This window comes from Chiloscyllium plagiosum, chromosome 11 (assembly GCF_004010195.1).
Source record: "Chiloscyllium plagiosum isolate BGI_BamShark_2017 chromosome 11, ASM401019v2, whole genome shotgun sequence".
Classification (NCBI taxonomy): domain Eukaryota; kingdom Metazoa; phylum Chordata; class Chondrichthyes; order Orectolobiformes; family Hemiscylliidae; genus Chiloscyllium; species Chiloscyllium plagiosum.
Window position 1 is genome coordinate 59,599,067 of NC_057720.1, and position 18,020 is coordinate 59,617,086.

The following is an 18,020-nucleotide window of genomic DNA, read 5'->3' on the forward strand; positions in this document are numbered from 1 at the left end:
ATAGGTACATGGATGGGTACTTAATCTAGGTTAGAAGTTCGGCACAACATCGTGGGCTGAAGGGCCTGTTCTGTGCTGTATTGTTCTATGTTCTATTGTTCTATGTCCTCGTTTCGTTGTCTTTCTCTTAGGCATCTGTTGATGAAATTGCGCGGGTATCCGACACGACCAGCTATCCTTAGCACTAAGGATGTCACCTAGACAACAAAAATTTCCAGCTCGGCGAACAGAACCACAACAACGAGCACCCGAGCTACAAATATTCTCCCAAACTTTCTATTTATGTGTTTAGGTTTCTTTGGGCAGGTGATGTAATTTCTGGTTCTTTTTCTCAGAGGATGGTAGATGGGGTCTAAATCCCTGTGTTTATTGATAGAGTTCTGGTTGGAATGCCAGGCTTCAAGGAATTCTCGTGCTTGTCTCTGTTTGTCCAAGGATGGATGTGTTGTCCCAGTCAAAGTGGTGTCCTTCTTCGTCTATATGTAAGGACACTAGTGATAGTGGGTCATGTCTTTTTGTGGCTAGTTGATGTTCATGTATCCTGGTGGCTAGTTTTCTGCCTGTTTGTCCAATGTAGTGTTTGTAACAGTCCTTGCAAGGTATTTTGTAAATGATATTCATTTTGCTTGTTGTTTGTATCAGGTCTTTTAAGTTTATCAGCCTCAGTTTTAGTGTATTGGTAGGTTTATGGGCCACCATGATATCCCAAGAGATGTGAGTAGTCTGGAAGTCATTTCAGAGATGTCTTTGATGTAGGGTAAAATGGCTAAGGTTTCTGGGCGCATTGTGTCTGCTTGTTTGGGTTTGTTGCTGAGGAATCAGCAGACTGTGTTTATTGCATACCCGCTCTTCTTGAATATGCTATATAGGTATTTCTCTTCTGTTCGTAGTTCCTCTGTGCTGCAGTGTAAGGTGGCTCATTGAACTAATGTCCTAATGCAGCTTTGTTTGTGGGTATTGGGATGATTGCTTTTGTAGTTAGCTATGTGTGTTGTTTTCCTGTAGATGCAGGTTTGAAGTCCCCCGTTTGAGTGTTTGTTCTACTGTGACACATAGGAATGGCAGTTTGTTGTTCTTCTCCTTCACTTTTGTGAGGATGTTATTGATGGTGTTGTAGGTTTCTTCTAATTTGTTTTGTTTGGTGATGACAAAGATGTCGTCCATGTAGCGGACTCAAAGTTTAAGCCTGGATGGTTGGGAGAGCTGTTTTTTCACTATCAATAGTATCCTGACATACAGATGAAGAAGGACACCACTCTTTGACTGGGACAACACATCTACCCTAAGACAATCCAAACTGAGACACGCACGAGAATTCTTTGAAGAATGGCATTCCAACTGGAACTCTAAAGCAAACTTACTTTCAGAACCTCGACCTGAGCTACAAATCTTCTCATGGTCACTAATACAGATAACATAAATAATTAAGAAGGCAAATAGAATGGTGGTCATTATTGCAAAGAGGATGTTGTATAAAAATAGGGATGTTTTACTATAACTGTACAAGGCATCGTTGAAACTGCACCTAGAACACTGTATACATTTTTGTTCTCCTTAAGGAGGAATATATTTGCATTGGAATCAGTGCAGAGAAGATTTATCTTATGAGAAATAGTTGTGTAGGTTGAGCCTAAATTTATTGAGATTTATACAAATGGAAAATAATCTTATTGAAAAGTACAAGATTCATAAGGGACTTCTCAGAGTAGATGCCCAGAAAATGAGGAGGCGCATGAGGTGTTCGAGAACTATAAATCAATTATAATAAGCAGTGGCCATTTAAGATAGAGAGGTGCAGGAATTTATTTTCTAACAGGAATTAATCTTGTGAATTCCCTTCCACAGAACAGTGGAAGCTGAATCATTGACTTTATTCAAGATTGATAGATGGTTTTTGATTACCAAAACAAGTCGAGGGTAAAGTGGTGTTTGGAATGACCAGCAGGAATGTGGCCGTAAAGGCCATAACCAAATCAGTCATGATCTGGTTCAGGGTTGGGGTAGGGTTGATGGACAAATAGCGTACTTTATTCTGTAAACTTATGATCTATTATTTAACAATGATTTATTTTGTTGTCAGTTTCTGGCTGTGGGTAATTTTAAATTTTATTTCATCCATGCAATTGGTCAGGGATTTATGTTTCACTTGTGATATTCTCTTTAACACCAGTTACTCTATATATCAGAATGATGAAAGCAGTAATGAACAATTACGTAAGTACTGACTATGTATGTCAGCTGTCTTACCTTTCTGTAGGGCACAATAACTATATAGACAGAATCAAGAGCTGAAATAATGGCTGTACAATACCTCCCATTTAAATGCTTAACAGTTCAAGAAAATATGTAGGAAGGACAACTTTCAAAATAAAGTACTCTGCTTCTTACCATTTATCTGAATGTAATTTACATCTTGAGTCCTTTGCAATTTCCCTGTGATAAACTTATCTCAGTTTTCAGCTTAGTCCATGTCACAAGAGCACACTGCGTGGGAACAGCAATAGACCATATAGCCACGCATGCCTGCTCTGCCACGCAATATAAATATGTCATCTTGAGCTTTGACACCATCTACCTCCCCATTCCTCATGTCTTATTGAACAGAAATAAGTTATTGTTTAACAGTTATCTAAAGACTTATGCCCTCATTGATTGTTTACTGAGTAGGTTTAAAGACAGGAAGGTTGGCAACAGTTGACAATGAATTTGCTATGGAATTGTCTAGTATGTATCCTGGAGTTAACGGAAGTAAACTAATCCTATACAGGGTTACTAATGAGGCTTTGCACTGATGGAGACTGGAGTCATTGGTGATGGGGTGAAAAGCCACTTAATTGCATAACATTATTTGAGACGTGTTTCAGCACAAATCAACTTAATGTATTTTGAGTTTTAATTATATAATGGACTGCTACACAGGTTTTAATTTTCCATGTACACTGTACTGCTTCATAGCCAGAGACCTGTGTTCAATTCCAGCCATGGGTGACTGTGTGGAGCTTGCATGTTCTCTGTGTGTTTGTGTGGGTTTCTGCTGGGTGCTCCGATTTCCTCCCACAGTCCAAAGATATGTAGGTGAGGTCGAATGGCCATGTTAAATTGCCCTGTAATACCCACAGATGTGCAGATTAGGTGGATCAGTTGTGATAAGTTTGGGGTCACAGGGATATGGGTGGGGATGTTGGGTGTGGGGAGGATGCTTTTTGGAGAGTCAGTACAGACTTGATGGGCCAAATGACCTCTTGCTGCACTCTAAGCATTCTATGATTCTGCTACAATTCTACTTTGTTGTTGGGAATGATTATAAAAATCTATACATTTCACAAGGGTACGCAAAATTAGTAGATCATTTGTACTATCACAAATCTCATGTCTCTCGACATCTTCCTCTGTCTGCTGGTTCCATACGTTTCAAAATTACACAGTCTTTTTCCATCTCCTCCATTAGAGATGGTAGCAGAATTGTCACTATATTTCATTTATTTCAGTCTCCTCCTGTCCATTTAAACTGACTTTACCATTACCTCTTTATGTATTTATCTATTCAAGAATCAATCTATCTCTGTCATAAATACACTCAATGACTCAATGCCACAGGAATCTGTAGAAGCTGAGTTTCACAGATTCATCACTCTTTGGCCGAAGAAATTCCTCATTATCTCAGTTCTAAAGGGTGGTGCCTTCATTCTGAAGCTGTATACTGATGTCCTAGTATCTCCTACTAGTGGAAGAGTCTCCTCTACTTCAACGATATCCAGGCTTCTCTGGTATTCTGTAAGTTTCAATGAGATTCCCCATCCCACTCCACCCATATCCTTCTAAACTCCATTGAGTACAGACCCAGAGAGCTCAACGACCCCTAATGTGAGAAGTCCTTCATCCCTATCATCATTCTTGTAAACCTCCTCTGAACCTACTCCAACCCCAGAGTATCCTTCCTTAGATATGGGGCCCAAAATTGTTCATACTGCTCCAAATGCTGACTGACCTCATACTTATATAATCTCAATGGTACATCCCCGCTGTTTTATTCAAGTCCTCTCATAATGAATGCTAACATTGCATTTGCCTTCCAAGCTGCCAACTAAACCTGCACGTTATCTTTGAGAATCCTAAACTAGGTCTGCAAAGTCCCTTTTGTGCTTCATATTTCTGAAGCCTTTCAAATTAATGATGTTGCAATAGGACCCAAAGGATTTCTATCCACTTTTTAAAACAATTTATTTATGCCTAATTAGACTTACCTTGACTATCTTCCTATGCTACATTGATGATGGTTCGTGCCATTTCGTGCTTTTGCTGATTCTTTTTCTGTCATTATTTGCGATTTGAAGTTCAAAACCCTTTCCTCAATATATACTCTATTCCTGACCCTTCCAGATGTTCTTTATAGAATCTCCTGTTAATAAAAGATTGTAATCTGTATTACAAATATACTCTATTCCAAGTGAACAGTAGCATAACCATCTGCATAATTCTTCTCACCTTACTTCCCAAAATCTCCATCTCAATTATGTCTGGGCAGTTTGCACCCCCTTCACAAAAACTAAACTATATGGCTCCTCCATGCTCCTTTGCCATTCATTTTAATCATAGCTGATGAATTGGCTCAGCTTCACTTGTCTGTCTGCTCTCATATGTCTTGATTGCCTTAGACCAAATAAAAATGGGTGTCTCCACCTTGAAAGTACTTAACAATGAAGCATCCATAACCTTCAGCAGTCTTAAAGATTTGCAACTCTTTGAATGAATGTTTCCTCATTTCAGTCCTAAACATAAATCGCCATGTCCTGAGACAGTGTTCTAGATTCTCCAGAGAATCAAAGGCTAAAATTTCTTAATTTTTTTTTAAGGAATATTGAAGATTCTCACAGGCAAGTTTCTGCCACACATCAGCCTTTTTGATATAGAGCATACCTTCTTTTCTGAGGTGTTACCCAAGGTATGTGAAATTTCCAGTTTGATTGTACATTTTAAAATTTATTTTATAGATACTATTTAAAACAAAATTCCAAAACATGCAGCCTGCTTTGTTTTATTCTACCAATATTCTTCACTCCTTGCTCAATAACTGTTTCATAGGGACCAAGTGGCCATCAAACTGTGTAGGGTATTGACAGAATGTTTCTCCATTGGGTCCTCACCTACTTCGTCTTTGGTTCATTGTTGGAAGGGTTCATGGCCTGGTGATCAGGGGAGGGAATTCTGGCTGTCTCCTTTCTCCCTACCCTAAAGGCAGTGAGACCCCTTTAGCATCATCCAGGCTGACATAAATTCTCTTGTTTTTTCCCCCATTAACAAAAAAACTGGACATACTGGACAAGCATTGGTGGCTATTGAATATATAGGCCATCACCCTTCAGTTTCCTTTGATATATGATGCTATTTACTGCTATTTCTAAGCCTAACTGACATATGGATTTTGCTTAAGATAAAAAATAAGCATTGGGCTAGAGTAAAAATAATGAAACAACACTATGAAGCTGCTTTATAGTTCGTAAGTCAAAAGAAAATTTTGCAATTACACACCGTTACCCATATTTATTTCTTTTACCAGTTTTAAAGCAACTTCCTCATTTTTTAGCTTCACTGACCACAAATGATTCCCAATTAAAAGATTAATCCATGATTTTTTTTCCATCTAGGCCATGACATTGTTTGATGAGCTTGCAAGTAAATTATGTCAACAGGCAGGAGCATTATCCAGTCAGAACAGTGAACTGCAGGCAGTACTGAGGAACGCTATACAGGTAGGACCTTTTAAAATTTAAATTGTATTACTAATCTTCGTGTTATAATTACAGTTTCTTTTAAATTATACTAGTGATGTGAATTATCCACTGAATGATTGATTTCAAATACATGCATTTGAGCCATTAGTTTTACTTCTATCCCTTGTAAAATATTAAATCTGATATATAACAAGTAAACTTGAAGATTACCTGTATAATAAAAGCTTAGTAAACTGAAGTCAGTGTAGATTCAGAGGAATGATTCTGATTAACTGATTTAAGCAACTCCTTTGAGAAAGTGACATGTCTAGTGAATTGTGGTGAGCCCTATAATGATATACCTAGACATTGAAAAGGCATTTGGAAAATTTTAAAACTAATGCTGTTTGTTAAACTTAACCATGGGTATTTCATATATGTCCTTGGAATGGAAAAAGAAGATGGATAATGTGCACACATTATGGAAGTGTGGGTGAAGAAATTGAGTGGGATTCATCATGTTCCAACGCTGGCATGATTATAGTTTCTTATTTACATGAATTACTTGGACTGAGGCATTCAATGCAAAATTGTCAAATTTGAAGATTATGTCAAACTATGAAAGGCAGTGAAATTGCAGCAGGCAATTCAGAAATTATGGAATGAGTTAGACAATGTAAGTGAATAGAATAATGGAAGGTAACATTTGATGCAGAAAATAAGAGAGAGTACCACGTGAACTTCATGAGTGGCTTTGAAATTGCTAAAGACACAGTAGTGGCTGACCAGCTGTCTTATATTTGAAATCTTATCTGCCAAACCAATGCAAAATTTGGTGTAATGTAGAACCTGAAATGGAACTTCTTTTACCATGGCTTTGTATACCATTACATTTTATAGACTTTATTTTCATTAATTCCCCTCCCCCTATAAAATTGTACTCATTTTTATTAGTTCTGTCAGTACCATAGGCTTGTTGGGAGGGGTGTGAAATTTAATAATATTAATGTAACTTCAGTACTTTCAAAACAGAATGTTTTCGAACATGGGTTATGATGCCCCTGGATGTTTTCATCTGTAAACTGCTCATATAATTTTGTTGCTCTCTATATGCAGACTCAAGTCCAACTTTTGGAAGTTTTGATGAATATTGTGCAGCATATGTGCACTCTTGAGGAAGCTCTAACCTTGTCAAGCGTCCATTCATTATCTCTGGCTGTCTTTCATGTCCTGAAGAATACCTTTAGTCATTGCAAGGTGAAACATGTGAAATTGTCTGTAGCAATGCTTTATTTTCTGTTTGGATATTTCTCATTCTGTGTTTATGAGGGTGAACTTTGGTACAGTTGAACAAGTGTAAGGTGTATCATCCCTTTTTAAGTGGAATTTACTCTCCTTCTGATGTGTGAATGGGGCAGGAATTTTTTTTTGCAGAATGCAAAATACTAAAATGCTGAAAAATTTAAATTGGGAAGTACTAGAAATCGTCTGTAATCTCCATTGAGACTGACTGACTCAAAAAAGAACTTACATTTATGTAGTTACTTCATGACAGAAAAAAATTTGAAGTTTTGACCCTGTTGTGATACAGGTAACAATGTCAATCAGAGTCTCAATGATATCTTAGAGTCTCAATAACAACATTAATAACTAGATAATCCAAATCTGTGATGTTTATTGAGGCATAAATTTCAGATACTGAGAGAACTTGTTTTTCTTCACGTAGTGCCATAAGATCTTCTTTGTCCATTTGAGAAAGCAGATAGAGCCACAATTTAACCATTCATCCAAAAGACAACAACATTTTCTTGTTATGACACATTGATGCAGCCTCCTCTCATTGTCATTTTAGAACATGTGCCCACATTTCTGGAATCTCAATATTCTATCTTTGAAGCATAACTATTTGCACTACCAAATATGATAGTGACTACTAAACAAAACATCAGAAGGTTGTTAGTTATAGCTTTTTTTAGGATAGATTTATCCTCCTTCATGCTCAATCTCTCCCCGATTATCCTCTATCCTAGCACTGAATCTGAGAATCTTGTATTCCCCCACCCCCCCAAGTACTACTGAAGCTTTTTTTGAAACTTACCAACCTCTTCCTTTAACTCATTCCCAGTGCTAGTACCCTTCTGGTCCATGCTAGCAAATAGTTGAAGTCAACCTTTCACTCTAGCTACTTTCTTTCTCCCTTTAAAATTGCTATCGTCATTATCTTCCCATCAAATAGAAATGTATTTTTTTGTACTTCTGGTCTTTTTTTAAGACATTAAAGGGTCTCTATAAATTCAAGTTAGTTTCTTAATCTCTTGCTATCAGTGTTCTTATCATTCTCTTTTTTGTTTTTCTCTTGTCATCTATAGTAATTTCTCAGGGGGGAGTAAAAGGGAGGGAATAGAGTCAAAGAGACAGAATAGAATAGTTCTTCTGTAAAAGCAGACATTTGCACTGTTTATAACACTTTTTTATTTCTATTATTCAGCAGAGTATGTTTAGGCTAGGAAATATCTATACATTTTATGAAATTATATTGTAAGCAAAATTGAAGATGGTATGTAATGGAGGTGATGGTGATCTCCCCTGCAGACTTGAGAGCCGATAGGAGCTCCATCTCATCTCCCTGGGAATTAAGTGTCATGCGGCACATAACTAGGCAATGGCAGGATTTTCCCAGAACTAAAAGCTCTGGGGTTCTCACCCACTGAGATCTGCTGGCAAGTCAGAAATCAGTAGCTTTTCATCACTTGACAGTAAGAAGGCAGTGGATGCAGTCACCAGCGGCTTAAAATCACTGATGGACCCAGGCACTGTGAATAAATTAGGAGTGGTATGGAGCAATGGGGAGGATATTAAAGCCCAGAGAATACCTCTCCGCTCCAACACCTACTGATTTTAGATACCCTCAATCAGGCATTGAATTATGGACCATGCCCCTGGAAAATTTCAAGAAACCCGAACGATATTTACTTTTTTGGGCTCCCTGTGTGTTGTGTACCCTGCCTCCCGCTATGTAAATATCAACAGTGGCAGGATGAGACCTTTAAGTGGGTGATAATATTCCCTTTAGCACCTCGATAGGGATGACAAATTTGTCCATGGGTCCTAATCTGGACAGAGGTGGAATAAAGGTTCAATTCCAACCTTAGGCGATTGCCTTGTGGACTTGCATATTCTCCCATGTCTGCATGGACTTCCTCTGGATACTGTGGTTCCTTCCAAGGATGTGCAGGCTAGGTGGATTAACTATGGGAAATGCAGATTTATAGTGTAGGGATTGGGTTTGGGTGGGATGCTCTTTGGAAGGTTGGTGTAGACTTGATGGGCCAAATGGCCTGCTTCCACACTATAGGGATTATAAGTGGCAGATCCTCACTTGCCACTCTTGCACCAAACCTGCCACTGGAGGGCGTTAAATTTCACTGAGTTTCTACTTCAGGCCAAGTACTCAAGTGTAAAAAAGACATTCTGGAATATTTGTAGTGAATTCAAACAAGTGACTTGTCATGATATTGATAAACTGTCTTGTACATAATTGCTCTTGTTGACACCTCTGCTTTTTACTTGTATTCAGGACAGTGAGACTTTGTACGGTGGTCACTTGCACTTGGTTGCAGACCTGCTACAATGTTTATTTAAGGAAGCATATTCCCTTCAAAAGGGGTTCATGGAACTCTTGGATCGGATAGTTTTGGAATCAACAGGTGCTTCTGATGATGATATTGCATGTATGGTGGTAGGTGCGTTTGGAATATTCTATTGTATTTTTTTGTCTGCTATCTCTTTAAGCAACTATATAATTTTTTTAATTTATCTGATTTTATGTCTGCATGTTCAATAATACTTTCTTAAAAATATTTAACGTTTTCCCTTGGTTTCTGGTAATCTGTCAATTTGCAAACAAATTGTGGGCAGTGGTTAGCACTGCTGCCTCACAGCGCCAGGGACCCGGGTTCAATTCCCGACACAGGCGACTGACTGTGTGGAGTTTGCACATTCTCCCCGTGTCTGCGTGGGTTTCCTCCGGGTGCTCCGGTTTCCTCCCACAGTCCAAAGATGTGCGGATCAGGTGAATTGGCCATGCTAAATTGCCCGTAGTGTTAGGTTAAAGGGGTAAATGTAGGGGTATGGGTGGGTTGCGCTTCGGCGGGTCGGTGTGGACTTGTTGGGCCGAAGGGCCTGTTTCCACACTGTAAGTAATCTAATCTAAGTAATCTAAAAAAAAAATGTTACTTTATTTCGTAGCGGTTCAGTTCAACTGGATTTTATTGTGAAAATAATGGTGATGCTAACGATGTCACTATTAATAACGCACATAAATTGGTGTCCTCTGGTATAGGTCAGTCTTGATTTTGATGATTTCCATCAAATCTCCTAATATTCTCAAAGGAGGTCAATGCCAGCTTCTTCAATCTATCCATGTAATTTAATTCCTTATCCCTACCGCTGTTCTCATTATTAGCATCACCATTTCCAGTGCCTTCACAACCTTTCAAAGGGTATTGCCCAGATTGCTTTTTTAATATACAACTGTATTATAAATTTGCCTTTGTGCTTTATTGTTCTATTTCTAAAGCCCAGCATCCAAAATGCATTTTAAACATTTTTCACAATCGGCCTTGTCACCTGCAGCATTTTGTCTTTCTAATCAAAATACATCACAACACAGTTCTCTGCATGAAATTTAACCTATCACTGATTTTTTTAAAAAAGTTGTTCTGAGAAATTGCTTTACTTGACTCATTAAGATGATCTTAATGCTTCTTGGATATTGACAATGTTTGGGAGTAATATTTATCATCATTGTTTGTGGTTTTGACATTATGGTACACATATTTATTTAAAATTATCTCCAATTTTTCAGTAGTTCACAACATTTTGAAGATTTGTTCAGTCATTTCCAAAATGGATCATGCTTTACATGCTAACACATGGAAATTCCTTATTAAGTAAGTACAAACTGTATTGGTAAAACATTTTCTTTGTCTCCCAATGCCCTGTTTTGTTTTCTAGAAGACCAATGCTGTTATTTTAGAATATTTCACAAAAATAGTTATTACACCACCCAATTCTAAGGATATTTCTTCATGAAACAGACAGTACTGTACAACTGATACTTGTCTGTTAAGTGCTGGCCACCTCTGACCATAAGTCATGGAAAGGAAAGATACAGAGTGAACTATAACAGAGCATGTATGTATCTTTGATTTAAAATTGAATTACTTTTCAATTCCGTTGGCTAGAGAAAAATAAGCATAGTTATACATGATTTTAAAAACAACTTGACATCCTTTCCAGAATAAGTGTGAAGCACCGGGCATTGATTGAGACAAAGCTGCCACATGATGAGCTTATTACTGGTCTCTGTGAGGACATTCTCTATTCTTACAACTCGTGTCTGCAATTAGCTGAACAAATTCACCAATCTACAGGAATGGTAATTATTGGTTCTTGGCATTTAAGTATGAAACTTACTTAATGTGTGATATTTTCCAGTCAATAAACCTTAGCTAAGCATTACCATTCTCATAAACATTGTCATTAGCATCTCCAAGAATGATTATCAGTTATCCTCCTCTAAAGTAGCACAACTGAGCATCTACGATATGAGGAGATAGAGATAGGGAGCTAATCAATTGTTATCTAAGCTGCCAGGTTCAGTCACTCTTAAGTCACTGGTAGTGCTGACTTTGACAAAACACGTTTAAAAAGTAGTACAGCTCTTACTTGAGTAAAACCTAGTTAAAAGTCATGCAGCACCAGATTGTAGTCCAACAGGTTTATTTGGAAGCACTAGCTTTCGGAGTGCTGCTCCTTCATCGGGTAACTAGTAGGGCAGGACCATAAGACGTAGAATGTAATAGCAAAAGATCACAGTTACGTGCAATTAAAACAATGTATTCCACAAACCTAGATTGCTGTTCAGTCTTTTAAGCCTTAGATAACTTTCTAACATCACACTCTTTGACTCTGATTTCCAGTATCTGCAGTCCTCATTTTCTCCCAGTAGGAAAAGAGGAAGAGCAAGTTGTGGCAAATGAGATATGTGCAAGACCTAAACTAAACAAAAGAATCTTTCTTGAAACCGATCATGTCTCACCAATATTTAGATGTATTTGAATAGCTTAGTAGAACAAGGAAGTCATTGTTGACTTTATCTTGGGATGGAAATGAGATTTTTCTTGCTTTCAACATTTTCCTCTCCAGTCTGCCCCTTCCCCTGGCCACCGCCAAAAGATCCCCTAGCCATTGGCTCATCCAGCCAATAAGAAAGAATATGTCTGGAAATTTGGGCTCTGAACATAAATTCTATTTTAGTTCCTCTCCACTACTCTAAATTTGAAAAATAAATTGAAAGCTATTAACTTAAGCACCAACAGCCTGTGATAAATCATTCAAGTGGTCATTGTTCCTATGTGTGCCTAAATGCTAAAAACGTTGAGAGCTATTTGTCTGTTAGAGCATTACTGCAACCAAGTGAATCTTGCTTCTATGTGCACAGTTTCTAACAGGTGTGTTAGATTGTGATCAGCAGTAGGAATCATTACTCTCTTCGACTCAGAGTCATACAGCATGGAAACAAACCCTTCTATCCTAACAGTCCATGCCGAATATAATCCCAAACTAAACTAGTCCCACCTGTCTAGTCCTGGCCCATATCTCTCCAAACCTTTCCTATTCATGTACCAATCCAAATGTCTTTTAAACATTGTAATTCTACCCAATTTTGCCACTTCCTCAGGAAGTTCATTCCTTCTTATCCCATTCCACCAATGATTTATTATTTTTCAATTAATTTTCCAAATGCTAACATACTTGTTTAAAAATTTACTATTCTTATCACTGAATGTATCCAACAATTTGAATTTTTTTTAGATACACCAAGAAATTTGTTTGTGCTTCCCAAGTTTAGCAACATATCCTTTTTGTTCCACCTGCTCCTTATATATTCACTATTTGTTGTATTGACTAATTTTGCTGAGATTTCTTGCTAACTAGTTCCTAATGTCTTTAAACAGAGGATGTTGAAACCCTTAGCTATTTTAGACATAGTTATAGAAGTCCTTTAACTGCTGATTTTTGTAAATTTTTACTGTGATATGAGTTAACTTAAATTTAAATCTTTCTAAGAGTTATCATTTCCACATAAGCTTTCATGAGTTAATGCAATAGAACTGAAGTTTATACCTTACTAAATGTCTGCATTTCATTTAGGGCAATACAAATACAACTGATTGCAAACTCTTCCAGAAGACCATGAAGCTCTGCCGTTTTTTTGCCAACACATTGGTGCATTATGTCAAGGTAATACAAGCTGTTATCAAGTACTGATTTTTCAAATTATTTTGGGAAAAGGAGGATGATCAGGAACAATTTGTATCCCTGAAAATTAATAACATGAGATTTCTAAATTAAAACATTAAAATGTTGGACATGTTGAATGATTATGTTAGTGTTTATAATAGGAAACAGGATAATGTGAATTCCCAAGGAAATTAATATTGAATTGGGGGTTTGGATTCATTAAAATTAATGTAAGGCAAGTGACTGTAATGAAGAAAATTGTGATACTGAAGAATGATAAATCTCAAGGGCTTCCATTCAAAGGTTTTAGTAGAAATAGATATGAACATTGTAGATTCCTGAATGATAATCTTCCAAATAATTTCACTATTTGGCAGTATTCCTTTATATTCCAAACTTGTACATGTCACTCTGCTACTTTGGGAGGTTGAGGAGAACTATAGAATTGTAGACTGGTTAACTTACTGTCTATTGTTGAGTAATTATTAGAGTGTATAATTAGGAATCGAGCAGCTGAACACCTTGATAATTTTCACCCAGTCAGAGAGACAACTAGCATATATTTGTAATGGTAGGTCATTCCTGACAAAGCTAATTCGATTTATTTTTGAATAGTTCATGAACATATCGGGCAGGAGATTGTCTGTGTATATTCATTGTATGCACTTGCAGATACAGCTGAAAGTACTTAATAAACCCAACCAGGAGCACATTTCTGGAGTTAATCTTAGGAGCAAACCTGGATAAGTTCATAATGTCGAATGAGTCAAGGATAAAGATATAACATCAGTAAAAATTCCAAATCGGAGGAAGTCAAACATTCTATGATTCAAACTGGATAAAGCTGAACATTGATTTGGCAAAAGTGGACTGAAAGAGCTACTTAGGAAAATAAGTGGGAGGTCTTCAAAGTAGGATTTGATGGAGAGTGTAGACAGTCCTTACAAAAAGAATGGTACTGCCAAATCTAGAGGTAAAAACAATGACTGCAGATGCTGGAAACCAGATTCTGAATTAATGGTGCTGGAAGAGCACAGCAGTTCAGGCAGCATCCAAGACTGCTGTGCTCTTCCAGCACCACTAATTCAGAATCTGCCAAATCTAGAGCCCACTGTTATCCAGAAGCATGCAGGTTGTGGTAAATCAGAAAAATAGAGCTATGACAATCCAAACAAAGTGAATGACTTAGGAAGCATAGAGTATGGAAAGTACAGGGGTGAAGGAAAACAAAAAGGGTACGAAAGAATATTCATCAGTAAAATTAAGGAAAATCTGAAGATCTTTTATCAGTACATTAGAGCAAGAGGATGTATGAAGAAAAAGCTGAACCCATTAGAAAGTTATATGGTAACTTGTGTGTTGGTACAGAAGATGTGGCCAGGGTTCATCGTCATCCTATAATTGACCACCACTCTCTTCACTATCAATGATACAGACTATATGCTGGGAAGTGGAATTAGTGGGCAACTAATTTATTCAGCCAGCACGATATGATGTGCTGAATGCCTTTTCTTTTTGGGCTACAATTTTTTTGTGGTTTTACATAGGGTATAAAGTTTCACATTGAAGAATGTTAACAATGTTGCAACTCATGGGATTGAAACTAGATTATTAATCCTGTTTAGGAAATGATCTGCATTGCAGGAGATGGGTTAGGAAGTTTGGATAGATACTCAAATTGTTCAAATTTGTACCTTCCCACAAACATTTGTGATGAACTTCAATTATTCACTTCATTCACTGAAGATTTTTGTAATTGAATAGAAAAGCACTTATCCAAGTATGATTATGAAGCAAGTCATTATAAACAGTGTAGATGAAAACATAATTACGGCGATACTTTTAGAATAGGTGAGTGAGCAAAATTATGCCAAATGAATTTCCATGTTAGTAAATTTGACCTGCAAAGTGCATACAATTGCTAAAAAGTAAAAAGATAGAAACAGTAGAGATCCAAGAAACTTGTGTCCACATACGTAGATGATTAACATGTCATGGATAGGTGCAGAAAATAACCAAAAAAGCTAATTATACTTATTGAAGTACTGAAGCAAAGTGATATAATGATACAGCACGGATGTTGGCTAATTAACCTCTCGTGCCTTGGTAGATCTTTGAAAGAAGTATTCAATTACCCATACTACACCTTGCACAAGTTAAATAAACTAAAGTAGTTGTTGTGGTTGTTGGGATTTGCAGATCAACTTCCCAACTTGGCGAGCATACCTATAATCACAACAACTGACATCCGAGTTACAAATCTTTACACACATCTTGAACACCTACGGGTGAGAAACGCTAAGACAGGCAAGGAAATGGGAATCCTGTGCCAACTGCCTAAGCGCTACCTGCGAATAACTCTGATCCCTACATGAATGCTGAAGGAATCGGATACTACTACCCTGTGTCAGATACAGACCAATCAATAAACCACAAACCAGGGAAACAGTCAGATGAAACAGTCTCAGGATGATCCAGGTTATGATTACTGGCACACACAACAGACTAGTCAGGTGCAGACAAGAAATTGCATGCCAGAAATCATTAATTTCAAAAACAGCAAATCAGAAGTGAACCGTGACAATTGAACAGGTATAAGACAGAACAGGACCACATACAGGAAGGGAACGGCACTACAAGACAAAATGACTAAGCTAACCAACAGCAGAGAAGACAACATGATAGACACCTGGGTTAGAAACCTCTCCAACAGGCAACTTACAGTCACAGAAAAAGCCTTACTAGCTGAGGGACTCAACTATAACCATAGGGATGCAAAAGCTAAAGACTTTCCAGCTGCACTAGAATGTATCCTCAAAACTAACGGACAAAAAATGAAAATCAGCTTCCCAGCTCGGCGAACATACCCACAACCACGACAACTGACACCAGAGCTACAAATCTTTACACAAACCTTGAAATTAAAGTTGTATATTCAAACAGTAAAACATCACAAGATGCAAGCAAGGGAGTTAATGATCTCATAGATCTAAAACAGCTCAAACGTTACATGCCTATATGAAACTCTTAAATAATTATTTATGAACTGTCCCAATGGCAGCCATTGAAAGTGTTGTACTTGATGTAACCAAATAAAATGTACCAAACGCAGTAAGTAGAAATGGAGAGAGGATTACATTTCATCATACTTCAAATCCAACCTGCCTGTCATTTATGAAAGAAATAATCAAGAGGAGAAATTATGCTACAGTTAAGTGGAATACATTGGTCTTGGAAATAGTGCAGTACAATCTTACCAGATTGTTGCCTAGATTCTAAGCTTTAAATTAAGGGAAGCTTTAACAAACCAGAGTTGCATTCCTGGAATTTAGAAGGTTTAAGTAGTGCCAGGGGAACGGGTAATGTAGAGGGGGAGAAACTGTTCTGTCTAGTTGGAAAAATCTCGGCCTAGGTGGCATTGTCTAAAAATCAGGAATGAAGTTTGGAAACTCTAAACTAAACAATGACAATTATTGTAAAAGTCAGTTGTTCATTTTAAACATAAAACTGGCAGTTTTTTTGGAAAGCAGCTTTGTTGAAGGATATGGGGAGAAAGTGTGTAGTTTCAGTTAGTTCACAGATCAGTCATGACCTCATTGTATAGCGAAACAGACTTGGGTTAAACAGCATATTCCTGTACTAAGTGCTTTATGATCTTATGTATATATTACATGAGTGAATGCTGCACATTTTAAAGTTACCATTTCGTAAAAGGCTTAATGCAGAGACCTTTCTTTCATTTAGAGACGTAATTCTTGCAATCATTTTAGACATATTTCTATTTTTACATTGATTATTTGAAAGAAAGAAACTGGATTTTATAACTTGGCATGGATCATTCAGTCCTGCTTAAAATTACACAAAATACAATATACTTGCTGCTTAAATATTTCGAGGCAAAGTATCATTCTGTTGCACTACTGGTTCAGCATTACATAGCAAGAATGTGTATGTTTATTAGTATCACAGTAAAGAAGTGGTAGATTCCAAATTTTGGATAAATTATCCTTAAATGCATCAATAACTATCAAAGGAAACTCTAAATTTTGAAAATATCTTTGCCAATAACTATTATTTACATTAGAAATAAAAATGCCATGAGTTTTAATAATCTGTGTTTGAATGAATTAAATGCATTTGAAGTTTCAGATGATGATTTCTGTTGAACTAGGATTAACTGGTATTTTCATTTATAATTTGATTATAGCATCAACCTAAGTTTGATTTCTGTTTCTGACTCTCGATTTTAGGAATTTATTGATTTCCTTTCAAGTTCTTGTCATCGTCTGCACCATTTTTACCTTCAGATGTACAGGTAAGGCTACATATCAGTAAACATCAGCAGTTCTGTATTTGATCACTGATCTCTGGAGTAAATTTAGAATATAGATGAGGTATAGTCCGACTGAATGTCACAGGTTTAAAATCTGGTGGATAATGTTTCGTTTGGGTGGGTTGTTTTATTCCCTCAGTTTTCCCCTTTTTCCTGATGTTGCTGACCCATGTTAGAATATAATCTTCGAGGAGAAAGTGAGGACTGCAGATGCTGGAGATCAGAGCTGAAAATGTGTTGCTGGAAAAGCGCAGCAGGTCAGGCAGCATCCAAGGAGCTGGAGAATTGACATTTCGGGCATGAGTCCTTCTTCCTGAACACATTTTCAGCCATGCTAGGATATGTCTCGAATGCATTTCTTCATTATTTGTTCACAGGGTATGAATGTTACTGAAGAAGGTTAGGTAGCATTAATGAAGAGAAACAGAATTGATGGCCCTGATCTTACAGTTTCTGTCTGGTTAAACAGTCACTTACAGATAGCTATTGCATCTCTCAGAAGTTCTGGTGATTGCTCAAGATGTTTAGACTTATGATGGGCAATTGCCCTACTTCCAGAACCCTCTGAAAAAATCTCTAGCTTTGAGCTGGAGTTGGAGACTTCAGAGGGTTCAACTCAGTTGCCTGAGTGGTTACCTAGGAAAAATTGGAGGATTAAAACTGACTCT

At 37.3% G+C, this 18,020-nt stretch overlaps 2 protein-coding genes across 5 annotated transcripts in view; one reads left to right on the plus strand and one right to left on the minus strand.

Annotated features, from left to right (window-relative positions):
• Positions 1–2,492, minus strand: part of usp1 (ubiquitin specific peptidase 1) — a 41,356-nt gene extending 38,864 nt beyond the window's left edge. The window contains exon 1 of the mRNA XM_043699481.1: positions 2,389–2,492. The gene's annotated coding sequence lies outside the window, so the exon portion shown is untranslated. The remainder of the gene's footprint in view (positions 1–2,388) is intronic.
• c11h1orf112 (chromosome 11 C1orf112 homolog) overlaps positions 1–18,020 on the plus strand; it is a 58,623-nt gene that overhangs the window by 7,588 nt on the left and 33,015 nt on the right. For 2 of the 4 annotated variants that reach the window (XM_043699473.1, XM_043699475.1), the window contains exons 2-10: positions 2,175–2,214; positions 4,854–4,942; positions 5,646–5,750; positions 6,828–6,968; positions 9,289–9,454; positions 10,579–10,663; positions 11,013–11,151; positions 12,930–13,019; positions 17,270–17,334. In XM_043699473.1, the coding sequence (XP_043555408.1) occupies positions 2,175–2,214; positions 4,854–4,942; positions 5,646–5,750; positions 6,828–6,968; positions 9,289–9,454; positions 10,579–10,663; positions 11,013–11,151; positions 12,930–13,019; positions 17,270–17,334 (920 nt within the window). The remainder of the gene's footprint in view (positions 1–2,174; positions 2,215–4,853; positions 4,943–5,645; positions 5,751–6,827; positions 6,969–9,288; positions 9,455–10,578; positions 10,664–11,012; positions 11,152–12,929; positions 13,020–17,269; positions 17,335–18,020) is intronic. The other 2 variants (XM_043699474.1, XM_043699477.1) reach the window with 2 other exon arrangements.